The sequence below is a fragment of the Lactuca sativa genome, chromosome 2, assembly GCF_002870075.4.
Source record: "Lactuca sativa cultivar Salinas chromosome 2, Lsat_Salinas_v11, whole genome shotgun sequence".
Lineage (NCBI taxonomy): Eukaryota > Viridiplantae > Streptophyta > Magnoliopsida > Asterales > Asteraceae > Lactuca > Lactuca sativa.
Genome location: NC_056624.2, coordinates 197,984,490 through 197,999,026, shown reverse-complemented (window position 1 = coordinate 197,999,026; position 14,537 = coordinate 197,984,490). Strand labels below are relative to the sequence as shown.

General features: G+C 36.4%; 1 protein-coding gene across 1 annotated transcript; it reads left to right on the top strand.

Annotated features, from left to right (window-relative positions):
• The first annotated feature begins 11,684 nt into the window (after positions 1–11,684).
• LOC122196525 (non-symbiotic hemoglobin 2) lies at positions 11,685–12,992 on the top strand. Its single transcript, XM_042899396.2, has 4 exons — positions 11,685–11,843; positions 12,135–12,249; positions 12,435–12,551; positions 12,656–12,992. The coding sequence occupies exons 1-4, from the start codon at positions 11,749–11,751 to the stop codon at positions 12,812–12,814; spliced, it is 486 nt and encodes a 161-aa protein (XP_042755330.2). The 5' UTR covers positions 11,685–11,748; the 3' UTR covers positions 12,815–12,992.
• The last annotated feature ends 1,545 nt before the right edge of the window (positions 12,993–14,537 follow it).

The window sequence follows — 14,537 nt, the reverse complement described above, 5'->3', positions numbered from 1 at the left end:
GAATTGTAACGACCCGTTTCCGGTATGTTAATTAATTTGTTTTGGGCTAAGTTTTCAAGAGGGACTCGGCGAGTTCTAGCCTGACTCGCCGAGTCGGGTCGCGCATCTTGGGCACGCGGAAGCCGGCGACTCGGCGAGTCCATATCCTGGACTCGGCGAGTCCATCCGTCTGGGTGAAACCCTAACTCCCCGGGTTTTGCTCACTATTTAAACCCCTTTATAGCCTCCATCTCGTCACTTTCCCCTGAGAGCACTGTGAGAAACCCTAAACCTTCCTCTTGTGAGCTTATAAGTGATCTTGTTCCATTTTGTGAAGGGGTGAAGAAGGAGAAGAAGAAGGAAGCAAGGAAACGAGTTCTAGTGCCAAGATCCAAGATCAAGTGTGAACTTATTCAGGTATTTTCGGAGTTCTCTTCTGGTTTCATGCTTAAACTTCCATTAGAGCTCTTTTAAGGGCTATTTGATGCTTGTTCCAAGCTTTATGCTTGCTTGATTGTATTATTAAGCCGAAATACCTTTGGATCTGAGTGTTGGGGTGTTGAAGAGTCCAGATCCACTGTCTTTTTGGGGTTACATTGCTTATTAGCCATGGATCTACCCTTATTGTGCATATTTTAGTCTTATTTCCCTCATTCATGTGGTTGTGCACGTAAAGTTGGAAACTTTACGTGGTAAAACAGCTTAATGGACCTAGATCTATCATTTGCATGTGTTGGATTCAAGAGAAATCGAGTAAAAATATGTTGCATGGCGGCGACTCGGCGAGTCGGAAGGACGACTCGACGAGTCAGGTCGCGGGTCCCGAGTTCTCCAGTTTCTTCAGTGTCGAGTGGACGAGGTGAGTTAGGGAGTGGACTCAGCGAGTTAAGAGTAGACTCAGTAATGGAGGGACTCGGCGAGTTGTTCATACAACTCGGCGAGTCCAAGGCAATCTCCTTGAGGATTAAGAACAACTCGTCGAGTCTGTTCATCTGACTCGGCGAGTCGGATGAAGATCATCTGAGTTCTTGGATCCAGAGGGTACTCGTCGAGTCGATGCCACACTCGACGAGTAACAGCATGTAAGAGTTGAACGGAGAGTCTAGGACTCGGCGAGTCGGGTATCCCGACTCGGCGAGTCAGCCCTGAGTAAGTCAACTTTGACCAAGGGTAAAAGAGTCATTTTACCCTGAGTATAGTGCTAGTGATTGATTGAGTGTGTTTATGGATTTGTAGCCGAGGAGATTCAGGAGCAGCAGCCGTTAGCTTTCCAAGCCACACACTCATCCGCTAGCTTACGAGGTGAGTCTCCTTTCCGTAGGGACGGGTCTAAGGCCACAATGCCGGCCCGTCCAGTTAATAGTAGTTTCCGGACTTCGGCCCGATGTAGTAGTTCGTATGTTTGGTGCCTTCGTGGTTCAGACATGTTTTATGTGCTATGTGTATGTGTTTATGTTCCGGGCCACGGCCCGATGCAGTATGCAATATAAATGGTTATGATATGCTATGCTATGTGCAGTCAGTCCCGGACCTCGGTCCGATGCAGGGGACACGGTCCCAGTCAGTTCCGGACTTCGGTCCGATGCAGTCAGTTCCGGACTTCGGTCCGATGCAGGAGACAAGGTCCCAGTCAGTTCCGGACTTTGGTCCGATGCAGTTTCCGGGCTTCGGCCCGATGCAGTGGGCAAGGCCCAATATGTGTTTATGTGTTATTGTATGGTATGTGGTAGTTTGGGGGAGCTCACTAAGCTTCGTGCTTACAGTTTCAGTTTTGGTTTCAGGTACTTCCGCAAGCAAAGGGAAGAGCTCTGGATGACGGCATCACACACACCACCGCCTCAACTTTAGCCTGGGATTGATTTAAATGTTTGATCTGATGTAGTATGATACAGTTTTTCCGCACAGTATTTTATTATGTTTTGGAATACATCACGTATGGTTTTATTATATGATGCTCTGATTGCAGTTTTGATTATATTAAAAACAAAATTTTTGGGTCGTATTTTTGGGTCGTTTCACCTATGACATTTGAGGTGTTAGCATTCACTACTCCTAAGTCTCAAGTGGAAGAAGCAAGTGATGTTAGAAAAGTTTGAAGTGGATGGCAAAGGGGATATAAATGATAAAGGAATGAGTGAATAATTAGAGGAGATATTAATTACAAAGATGGTGTTAGATAAATAAGATCATAAGGAAGTTGAGAAGAAGAGAATAAAGAAGAAAGGGAGAAACAAGGGATTGAAACGCAAACATGAAGAAAGCGTTGATCAAGAGAAGAAAGAAAACTCAAAGAAGGTGTACATTCGACGGGTCAAGCTTACAAGCACAAGTGGAAAGAGAAAACAGATAAAAGGGAGATCCCACTTCCAACCGCAACAATGTAGAGTGGGAATGGGTATGACTCATGCATGAATCCTCAAAAAAAGAAGCGCTTCTCGGGACTGGCGAATATTCTCCCCAACTTCCCATCCTCAAATGAATCTTTGGATGCTAACCATCTACAATCCTTGCGATAATGAAATTCTCTGCCACTTCCAATGACCAAGCAACTCATGCTACTGTCACCACCATTTCCTTACTACCGCTCCTTTCCTTGAAATCATAGTGATTGAAGCCAAATGTCCTTCCACAGACAACTTTCGGACATACCAAACAAATGCTAACACAATTAAACTCTTACTTCACTGAGGAACTAATCCTGCTGACTCAACTAATGATCTCTCTATCAAAACCCCTGAACTGGACCCAACAAAGAATCGATACAACTCCTCGAACAACTAAACCCCGCTCATCAAAATATGACCCATTAGCGACTCTTGGCATGAAAAATGGCATATGAATATTCACAAGACATAAAGTCAAGATCGTCATGAATGAAACTATAATCCTAAGTAGAGACTTAGATACACCCCACAAAGCATCTCATGCATATACATACCATGATAAACACAATCAATAAATATGTAGAGGAAAGGAATACAATACATACCTGCATCTAAACTGGTGGCACTCGAATTTCCTTGACCTGCGTCTATAAAGCTCATATTCCCTCCACAGGAACCCCTACTCTGCCCTTGCGACCATGCGTGATCCTCGTAGTGGCTGGAGCAGGTTCCCTCACTGCTTTTCTCATAAACTTTGGACAGTCGGCCTTCTTGTGGCCCACTTGGTTGCATAGAAAACATAGCTAACTTTTCCCCTGAGTTTAATCCCTACTGACATAACTAACCCTGCTACACTTGTAGCAGCCCATACCCCTAGAACGACAAACCCCATCGTGTAGTTTCCCGTACGTGTTGCACTGACCTCAACACTGCTGGCCTCCCAAAAGTGAATCCTGAGTTCTGGGCCTCTTTGCCTGGCCCACTGAGGTATGAATCTTCTTTTCCTTCCTCTTCCCGAGGTGATCCAAATCGATCTACCGATTACGGCTCCACCAACAACGTTATTCAGGGTCTTGCACACTGACACGCTCACCTGCTCCCTTGCCATCGGTTGAACTACAATAACTTGTGCAACATCCATCCTAAACCGAGCCACAAACTCCTCCTAGGACATAGTCTCTAACTCGGATAGCACAATCGATAGAGTAATCCATTCCCAACAACTCCTTGTCGCATGATGCAAGAGTCCCAAAGCAAACCGAACCCTGGCTCCTATGGGATAGAGACTAGTGCGGAAGACACCTTCCATCTCTTCAATCTAATGTGAACTCAAAACCATGGCAACCCTTTTATCAACTGGCTCACCACTGAAACCTGAACCAAACCCTAAACCTTCCCCATTCATGCTCATCACCATTCTGAGAATCAATCATATATATGATCAGAACATAATTATGAACCCTCACCCCACATGCTTCCTAGATTCTCCAAGACTCTCCCTGATTCGAGTATGGATCATGTGCTTTCAGTAGTACATGCCCAATACTACTTTCCACACCTATCCATACTTTCCTCAAGAAACATCCAAAATCATCTAAGTCACATTCCCAACCGCTACCCCAATACTCGCTAAACAGCGCAACTAAACCCACTGAAACACTTCATAGGCTCTCCTAGGTTCCCGACCTCACCCTGCCATCAGATGCTAAAGAACTCCCCATAATGCCAGTACCTACCTCTTGAATACAATCATATACAACATCGCTTAGATAATCCTTCGAGTAACAGACTCATCCCTACAACGGTTGGACTCAGATAAGAGCTGCGCAATAGGGTCAAATCCATCACTCTAAGATTATTCAACCTTTGTCACATGTGACTCAACTTATTCACTTAGTAGCAAACACCCATCACCTAAGAGTTCCACAAAGCACAAAGCAAGCAGCATTCGTGCAGTAGCACTCCAATCCATAGAATAATCAAAGAGAATTCAACTCACACACCACGACTCATGCTAGGAACCTTCACTCTCATCGTCGACTGCCTTACGCATACAAATTGTAACCATACTAGCATCCCATGCTTCCTAGGCTACAAGGCATCACATAACAAGCAAATCTATCACTGACTAATCAGTACTAAAATGCAAGTCTACAAGCTCATAAAATAGGCATCTCTCCTAGCATTCTATCATTCAAAACTGAGCAGATTATTAGCCCTAACTAGCATGTGATTCACACTTTCACATATCAAATCATATTAGATAACATGTATGGGTATTTTGGGAAATCTTACTTGAGCTCGGCTGTTGCATGCACCACACCCTTTCTTGTCTTAGAAAACACATTTCTTAAAAATATATTTCTTTTTGAGAAACTTTACCAAATCCTCAGTTTGAGTTCAGACACACCCGAGAGTATGTCTGAATCCCTTAAACTAAGGCTATGATACCAAGTTGTAACATCCCAAAAATAAGACCATAAAAATTTTCACTTTTAAATTAATAAAACATCAAACCACACTATAGTCATAAAAATCAAGGTTATCAAATGTATCGATACATCATCATTGTCAGAGTAAATCATAAAGTGCGGAAATATGTGGTGTGTGCATTGCAATTATCCCGAGCTCCCTCATTAAAAAACCGAAGAACCTGAAACATAAACTGAAAACAGTAAGCACAAAGCTTAGTGAGTTCCCCAGAATACCACATACCATACATATCAACATATATTGGGCCTCGCTCGTCATCGGGCCCCGCCCGGCTTCGGACTTTGTCCAACATTGGGCCCCGCTCGATAAATAGATTTTTCATTCATCAGGGCCACCAGGTATACATAGAAACATATAAACATGTAAACACATAAACACGTAAACCTATAACACATGCCATAATCATAGAGATAAATAGCATACAGACCCGTCATCGGGCCCCGCCCGACGTCGGGTCGTACCCGGTAATCATAAAAACACATACATATAACTAACATGTAATATACTCATCAGACACTGACTGACATCGAGCCCCGCTCAACAAACATAAAACACATAACACATGCAATGATCTCAAAGGTAGAAAACATACAAGAAAGTCATTGGGCCTCCGCTCGGTATACATAGAAACACATAACACATGCAAAGCTCACACAACCTCCTAGCATCCTAGCATAATAACAAGGGCCAACATTAGTGCCTTCAACCCACTTAACACAGTGAGTAAACTCACCTTGATATGCACGTAGGTAATCACAGTAGTGACGTAGATTTATACAACTTCAACTCACTTCCAATCAAATGAAACACGACACCCACTAAAACACGCACACAAGTCAACCATCCTCGTGGCGGCAAGGGGTGGTTGAAGAGCAATAGCAAGACGGAACATCCGTTGGAGCGGCGGCGGCGACACAGTCACAGAAAGAAATGGTGAAGGGAGAAGATTGTGCGATCCCAACTGAAAACAACAGTAGCAGTAGCAAAAATAACGTTCCCTCACGGTCCTCATCGTCGTCGGAAATGCGAGAAATGGTGGTGCTAGTTGACGGCTCACATCGGCGACAAAGGCATTATATTAGAACGGTGGTCGACAAAACAGCAACACGCGAAGGTTGCCCTTCATTCCTCATCGGTCTCGAGCTACTTTTCGTAGTGGGGGTAAAGAAAGTTGACGATGGTTGCTTGGTGGCCTTGTCTGATCGGAAATATGAGAAAAGAAGGGCGGTGGCGGCTAGAGGGTAAGATACGGCGGTTGCATTCCATGGATTTAGGGTTAGGGTTGCATGCCCCTTTAAAATGGGGATGGATGGAACCGGTTTCAAGTCTCGTGTTTAAAATAATGGGAAAATGTCACTGTAGCCCTATGAACTTTCACATTTTGGTTTAAAAGGTCCCTATTGTTATTTGATGGCTTTATAAGGGCATGAATTCTCTTTTTACCGGCTTTTAAGGCCATTTTCTAGAAAGTGAAGGGGTCACCCGGTGACCCCATTTCCAATCAGCCAGTTATCTTGTACACATCATTAAAAAAGCCAACCCATTTGCCAAATCAGATGCCACCTAATGTATCATTAAATGAGACAAACATGAGAGCACAAATTTAAGGGAGAACGACCATGTGGAATCCATCACCATTATCATCACTTCCCCTCAAAATAGCATTCATCATCTCTTTCTTTCTTTCGCACCGCTTCTTCTTTGTCTTGCTCTCCTCTAACCCCTAACCCCCAACCCCCGTTATCATTCCATCTCAATTCCGAAATTCAACTCCAAGAAACAACGACCACTGCCACCACTGGAGACATACTCACACTCCTTGGCACACCTCAGCAGGCCGCATCCATCGACCCCCAAGTTGCTGTTGAACTTCAATCCTGATTCAATTTCATCGTTCCTTTTAATCCTACTACCAACACTCCACCCGATTACCGTTTCAATTTAATAAACCGGCTGAGTCAATCCCTAACCGAATCAGGAATTCGATTTCCGCGGCACACGCTGAATTCTAAACTCCGTCGTGACGCTGAGAGTTATAGCTTATCTGGTCACAACCGACACCTGTGTTGGAGATTGCTCGACCTGCTTTTGATTATGGTGGCGATCCATGTTTTGTTCCAATCTTTCCAACTCCTATGCAAAAGGGATTTGCTTACATCTGTGTAGCAGGTATCAACTGTTACAAATTTGCAAATTTCTGTAATCATATAGCTTCATACTCCTAGTCACTGGTAGTAAAAGATTAAAAATGATGAAGAATCATAATCGGACCTCAATCATTCAATGTGCTCACTCTATTTCTTTCAGAAGTAAAAAATGGAGTGTAATTGAAGCATCCTTTAACTATGTCACATGTACCAGATTGTGAAGGATCAAATGAAAATCGATGTGAACTTACAAGATATCCTTATGGAAGGCACTTTATAAACGAGGTTTTCATTGCAGGAATTGAATTCATACAAGTTGGGTGATGAATTGGGTGACCATTGAACCCTTAGGGCACAAGCAAAGCAACTTGTTAGTGAGTCGGTGATGTGTCATCCGAGTTGGGTGAGTTGACTCGGTAACTGAGTTGGGTGATGACTAGGCAAGGAAACCGGTTGAATCAGGGAAAATCCCTAATTAGCCGGTAAAAAGAGAATTCATGCCCTGATAAAGCCAAAAAATAACAATAGGGACCTTTTAAACCAATATGTGATAGTTCGTGGGGCTACAATGATATTTTCCCTAAAATAAACTTGGATACATTTTTATTAGTTTGGCCCCTGCCTCCACAAATTATTTCCAATAAGGTCCAATATTTACACTACAACCCCTGCTCTACGAAATTCTTTACATTTCAAGCCCAAATGTTACGATTTAACCCTCAATATCTATAAAATATATTTCAACACCCCAAGGTGTATACCCCGCTAATTTAATACGACTTAAGGATAAAATACAATATTAAAAAATATATGTCTTGGGGGGTTTAGGGTTTATTATTTATTATTTATTTAATTTATTTTAAACAGTATGTTACGATTGATGATACATAAAGACATTAGTAACTTGATGTTATAAAATGTATTGTTGTGCATGATTTGATAAGTAAATAGTTCTAGCATATAAGTCAAAGTTTATCTATTCATTTTTATCGTTAAGTGGAAAAAGTGATATCTTTAGGCCCCTTGATGATTTGGTGTTGACTTATAGTGTCGGGCCTGGTCAAGACTAAATTGATGTATTCGGTTAGTAGTTCTTTGTCATTACAAATCTGAAATTGAGAAACAAAGTATTGGATCGTGAGATTGATTTTGTTCCATATCTCATATCCAAATGATATCTTGCATAAAGGAGGATTATATGATTACTTATCTTAGGACACGTAACTGACTAGGTCAGAGTTCGACATCAGCTTTTGAGAGCTATAATTTGCTTATCAGTTTAGAAGTTATACTTGCAATTATAGTTATTAGACTTATCCAAGTGGGAGACTGTTGTATTAGGTGTCTAAGCCCATAACTATAATTGGTATATACTTAAATTGATAGTAGCACAATCATTTTGCGTTGTCTTCAAGACTAGCAACTAGACATGATGATTTTTGGAGAGAGAGGTTGATTTATTATTTGATTAATAAATTGAAATAAATAATTTTTTTACTATATTATGAGAATAATATATTAATTAGAAATAATAATATTTAATTAATAGTTAATTAGAAATTAATTGGAATTAATTTTGGGATTAAAGGAATTAATTAAAAGTATAGGGACTAAAGTGCAGTTGTTCAATAGTTGAGCAAGAGGCATTCTAGAACTCTCCATAAGGCATGGACGGTTTCTCGAAGCCTTAGGGTTTCTAGAATTACCCCTGGTGGATAATCAGGAAGGTGCATAATTACATAGTTTAAGATAATCTTGGATTTGGGCTTATCTAAGGTTTCCTGACTGCGCTATAAATAGGACCTTAAACCTAGATTTTTCGGCCGCTCATCTTTTAAAGAGATTACCAAATTTTCTAAGCCTCCCTCCTCTCTCTCTCAATCTTCTTCCTTTGCTAGTCTTGGGTGTGAACCACTAGAGATGTGACATTTGTGACGCTTGCTCTCAAGGCTTCAACAACACAAGTTTTTCATTGTTATTAGTCAATAACAATCAAGGTATGTTTCTCCTAACCCTATTTGGTATTTTCGAAAATATGCTACTTGTTCTAGGGTTTCTTTTTGTTGTTCAAAGTTGTATGTTCAATTAGAGAAAACATAGATCAAGTATTAGAGTTGCATGCACACATATGAATTATATGTTTTGCATAATACCCAACACTAACAACATTAGAAATGCTAACATTTAACATTCTAAGCTCCTGGAGTAGTTCATACTCACAAGATGACTCAAGGGGCCAAAATATGCCCAAAACATGTCCTATATTAGATCTAACACTTAGAGTCATCAAAATAGAAGCTTTATACCTCCAAATGCTAGCAAAACTGATGAAAACTCTGGATCTAAGAGCTCTACTCCAACCAAGGCTTGAACACAAAGCTCCTTCTTATTCAAAGTGAGCAAAAACACCAATAGTTAACCACCAAAGTTGAAGAACACTCAATAACAAGCTAGGGTTTCATGGGGTATCTTTAGAGGGAAGGAGATTGATGGTATCTATAGAGGGAAGGAGATTGATGAGGGAAAGGGTCTTTAGTTCATAATGATGCTTAAATAGGCTCCAAACCCTAAAAATAAGGGTTTGTCCCTGACAACGTAGGGCCTGCGTTCTAGAAGTACGCCCATCATACGCCCCCTCCCTAAAAGTTTTGCTTTTCACCCCTTGGGACCAAATTTGCAAACTAATTTAATATCAAGGGTCAAAATAAGACATACCTGGAATCCGAATGTTACATAATTCGTGTATCCAAGGCTATAAGAGACAAATTACAAATTTCGAAAAATGAAGTTATCTAGATCCAAGCAATATCCAAATATATTGTTATTCTAAAATCCTTATTTTTTAATAGTCTAGACAATCAATATTACAATAATACGGTTACATAATGTTAATCACCAGACACTTACATTAATACGATATTTGCACATATATCCCAAAATATACTATTATGTACTGTGATCATAATATATTCAACATAGCTACATTTTTCTAGTGTTCCAAAAAAAAATCTCATATCTACAATAATTCACCATAAAAGAGTTTTAACACAAATCACTATGCATATACCTATTGAACTACAAATATTTATGGCCTTACACGAATATATGAGACTCACTTGCCACTTATTTACTTTTTGCAATAAAATTAAAGTAAATTCATCCTCTACGAACATCCAAACCTAGCATACTAATCACTTTTTAACTTTGAGTAAAAACATGTGGCTTCTTACGAGGTGGAACAAAAATATACTAAGAGATCTTCCCAAATTTTCACAAAATGACATTTATGGTTACTTTTTCTATTGATTTATTGAATAATTAGACTTATCAAAATATTAAACTATCTTTTATTTCCAAGTTAATAGAATTTGTCAATATCCGAAATTAAAACTAGGGACCTCCAATTTAAAACACAAAACCTCTATCAAGTAGAATAATCTAATATTGGCCAAAAATCAAAATATTAAACAATCGATTACTATGATTATATTAATTTTAAATTTTAAACAAACCCATACACTTGGTGTATATACACAACATTTTAATTATTTATATATAGCATAATATTTTAAGTGATCTTTTTGTATTAAAATATAACAGTTATATCATTTTTTTTCATGGTACAATATTAAAGAAACAACAACATATTACATGAGGAATTTTATCAAAAACAAAATTAACCATTGAAAAGTATATTTAACTAAGTGGAATAATAATATGGAAACTTTTGAAGGGGAATCATATACTCCTCAAATTGTTTGGTTAACCTTGAATCGGTATTTTGTTATTTTGTTTTAAATATTTTAATAAATATATATTATTATTAACAACATTAAAAACATTTTTTTGTTCGTTCAGACTATTTTTGTGTTCATTTTCATTCAGACTATCACTGTCATATTTTTTTCGTTCTGCATATCCATATATTATTCTTTCGTTCGAATTATCCTATATTATTTTTTCGTTCCAACTATCATTGCATTGTTTTTTGGTTGGATTATTCCATGTTGGTTTTTTTATTCGGACTATCTATGTGTTATTTTGTAGATGCAGATTATTCTTATGTTATTTTTTCATTCCGATTATCCATATGTTATTTTTTCGTTTGGACTATTTATGTGTTATTTTTTATTGAATACATGTGTTATTTTTTTGTTCCACCTATCATTGTATTATTTTTTTTGTTCTGATTATTCTTGTGTTGTTTTTTTTGGAATGATTATTCCCATTAAAAATAAAGATACCGTTATATATAAAAATATATTTTCTAAAACACAAATAATTAAAGACAAAATGAAATAATTAATTAAAAATTATAATAATAATAATAATAATAATAATAATAATAATAATAAAAAAAAAAAGACAATAGACCAAAAAAAAAAAATCAGAATTCCTTTAAGTCAAATTAAAAGGATTTACATTTATGTCGTTAAGGGTATGTAAACTTGTAAAGAAACATCCCTTTTAAATCATAATATAGATTAACCTGCTCTTAAATTCAAATACAGTGAAGTGACCCTTAAGAAAGTCAAAAGGGCAAAAACCACTTACCTTATTTATAATGCTGCGCCAAATTCTTTAGTTTTCATCACCAGACCAAATTTACAGTGAAGTATCATGTGGATATGATTTTCATTTAATCCTCACCAACCATATATATATATATATATATATATATATATATATATATATATATATATATATATATATATATAGAGAGAGAGAGAGAGAGAGAGAGAGAGATGAGTTTCAGTGAGAAGCAAGAAGCATTGGTGAAGGAAGCATGGGAGATAATGAAGGAAGACATTACTACTCTTAGTCTCTACTTCTTTACACAGTAAGTGATTATTTGGATCAATTGTTTTTCGTGGAAAAAGAGTTGGGTATAACTTTATAATGTTAAAACTGATAAATATGCTTGTATGAGCTTTTAAATTGGCAACAAGTTTTATAAAAGTGTTAAACTAATTTTCAGTATTTAATTTCTTTCTATATGTGACTTTAATTTTAATAATTCTTAATTTTTACCAACGACACTAGCTATCAAACTTATTTATTTTTGGAAAGAGTTATACACAGAAAATGCTTCTAAAAATGGCATTAATTAATTAATTGATGGCAAATTAAGGGTACTGGAGATAGCACCTGCTGCAAAGGGATTGTTTTCATTTCTGAAAGACGAAGAAGAAATTCCCCAAGATAACCCCAAGCTCAAGTCCCATGCCGTTAAAGTTTTCAAGATGGTATTTAAACAAGAAGAATTTAAGAAGCTACTTTTCTTATTCATATATATATATATATATATATATATATATATATATATATATATATATATATATATATATATATATATATATATATATATTCGTTTAATTAGTAAAGCATTAATATTTATCAAGTATTTAATCATGTATGAATATGAGGGAAGACATGCGAAGCAGCAATTCAGTTGAGGGAGAAAGGAGAAGTTGTGGTTTCTGGTTCTACACTCAAATATTTGGGATCTGTTCATCTTCAGAAAGGAATTGTTGATGCTCACTTTGCGGTAATAATTAATTATTAATTATTTTAGAGATTTTTTATTTATGGTATAAATAGATTAAGTTATGTTTAATTTAATTATATAATGAATGAATGAATGAATTAAAGGTGGTGAAGGAGGGAGTGTTGAGAACAGTGGAGAAGGGAGTGGGGGAGAAATGGAGTGAAGAGATGAAGGGTGCGTGGTCCGAAGCTTATGATCAGTTGGCTGCTGCCATTTTATCTGAAATGAGCAAAGAGGCTGCAGAAACTACTGATGAACCCTAAATTCATTTTTTGTTTTATATCTTCTAGCTAATGGTGTTTGGTCTAATCATATCAATCCACGTGATATAGATTTTTTTTAATGTTTTTGTCATAAAAATAATATGAATTTGCATTTGGTTGTATCAAACTGATAGCTATCAATAATAAAATATGGCCTCTATAGTCTATAGTATCAAAATCAATTTCAAAAAGGATCTATATATTATAAGGGAAAGTTTGTTTAATATATATTTTTTTAAAGACGCTTGGCATGAACAAAGGATCCGACGATTCTTTAATTTATATCACTTGTATTTTAGATCATTTTCATCTTGTAACATAATATGTTTAATTTATGATATAAGTTAATAAAAAAATTTATTCTTTGATCAAATATTTAAGATGATTCTTGATGAAAGCAAAATGTGTAGTGTTCTAAAAAATATTCATTAGCTGTTACTTTAGAATATAATCAAAGTAGTTCTTGGCTTTTTGCAATCATTTATTTCAAAAAAATAAAAACATATGCACCCCACAGTCACAGTCCCATACTCTCCCTCTCACTGGAAAATGGAACCCTATCCCTTTTGTTTGCAGGGATATGAAATCCAATAAAAATAAAAACCAAGAATTATTGAAATAGTCCTTTTTAGAAAAATTTACGACTTTGGTCCTTGTTGTTATGTAGTCTTTTATAATCAAATCTACTTTTTCAATTCTAATGTTTGTTATGGTTTCGTCACGTCCCCTAGCCGTTTATCTTAACGACTTGACTATTAAAATTATTAAAATACCCATTTTATGATTTTACCCCCATCTTCATTTCCTTCCTCAACAAATCTCATAAAACAACCAAGATGCAACTCCATATTGCTTTGATTTTTGAAATATATGAAATTCCACATGAAATTTTTTTTTTTTGAACAACCACATGTAATAAAATTTAAAGTTTAAACCCATAAAATATCAAGAAAGAAAATGATAAGTTGTCAGTTTCCTTCTTGTAACCAAACCCTCTTCCCTTTGTAAGACTTGTACCCCTCCATCAAATCCATTCTAAATTCTAAAACATTCATCGTAATTAATTAATTAATTATTTAATATAATCTTTTTGTATTTTTTTTTACTTTGCTTTGCTTTTAATATTTATTAATTGTTTTTTACAAACATCATTATAATTTATAACTAACAAATCTTCTTATAAAAATCAAGAAACAACTTTTTGTTAAATTTAAACAAATCAAGAACTTTTTAAATCTAAACCAACAAACATCATCTTAAACTAAAAAAAAATCATAAGTAAAATATTTTAAGTACAAACTTAACAATCATTTGTTACAAAAAATAAAAGAAATTGAGAAACATTTTAAATAACTTTGATTCGATAGCCACTATTTGCAGGAAAAAAAAGATATATAGTTATACGAATGAACTAAAAAAATATTGAATGTCTTAATTTACCTTGGCTTAGACCGATATTTTTTCCGATTTGACCAATTTGTTTACAAATTTCACAAAAGGTTCACTTTTCTTCCTTCTTTAATGTCCATTCCATTTAGAAGTCTTGTTGAGCTGGAACGACCTTTTTTATTTTGTAAGAGCTCTAAATTTGGAAGCAATTCCTTAAACAATGATTGAGGCCAGTACGTTTCATGAGGAAGTGGGGAAAATTGAGAAACCCAAGTATCACGATATTTTATAATTGAGTAACATTTATCAATATATTGCCAACTATTCAAAGAAA

Bases quoted from the DNA above. Each gene is read 5' to 3' on its own strand.
- LOC122196525 (XM_042899396.2), top strand. From the start codon at position 11,749: ATGAGTTTCAGTGAGAAGCAAGAAGCATTGGTGAAGGAAGCATGGGAG. The intron at 12,250-12,434 runs GTATTTAAACAA...ATATGAGGGAAG, and splicing joins CCGTTAAAGTTTTCAAGATG to ACATGCGAAGCAGCAATTCA. The intron at 12,552-12,655 runs GTAATAATTAAT...AATGAATTAAAG, and splicing joins TTGTTGATGCTCACTTTGCG to GTGGTGAAGGAGGGAGTGTT.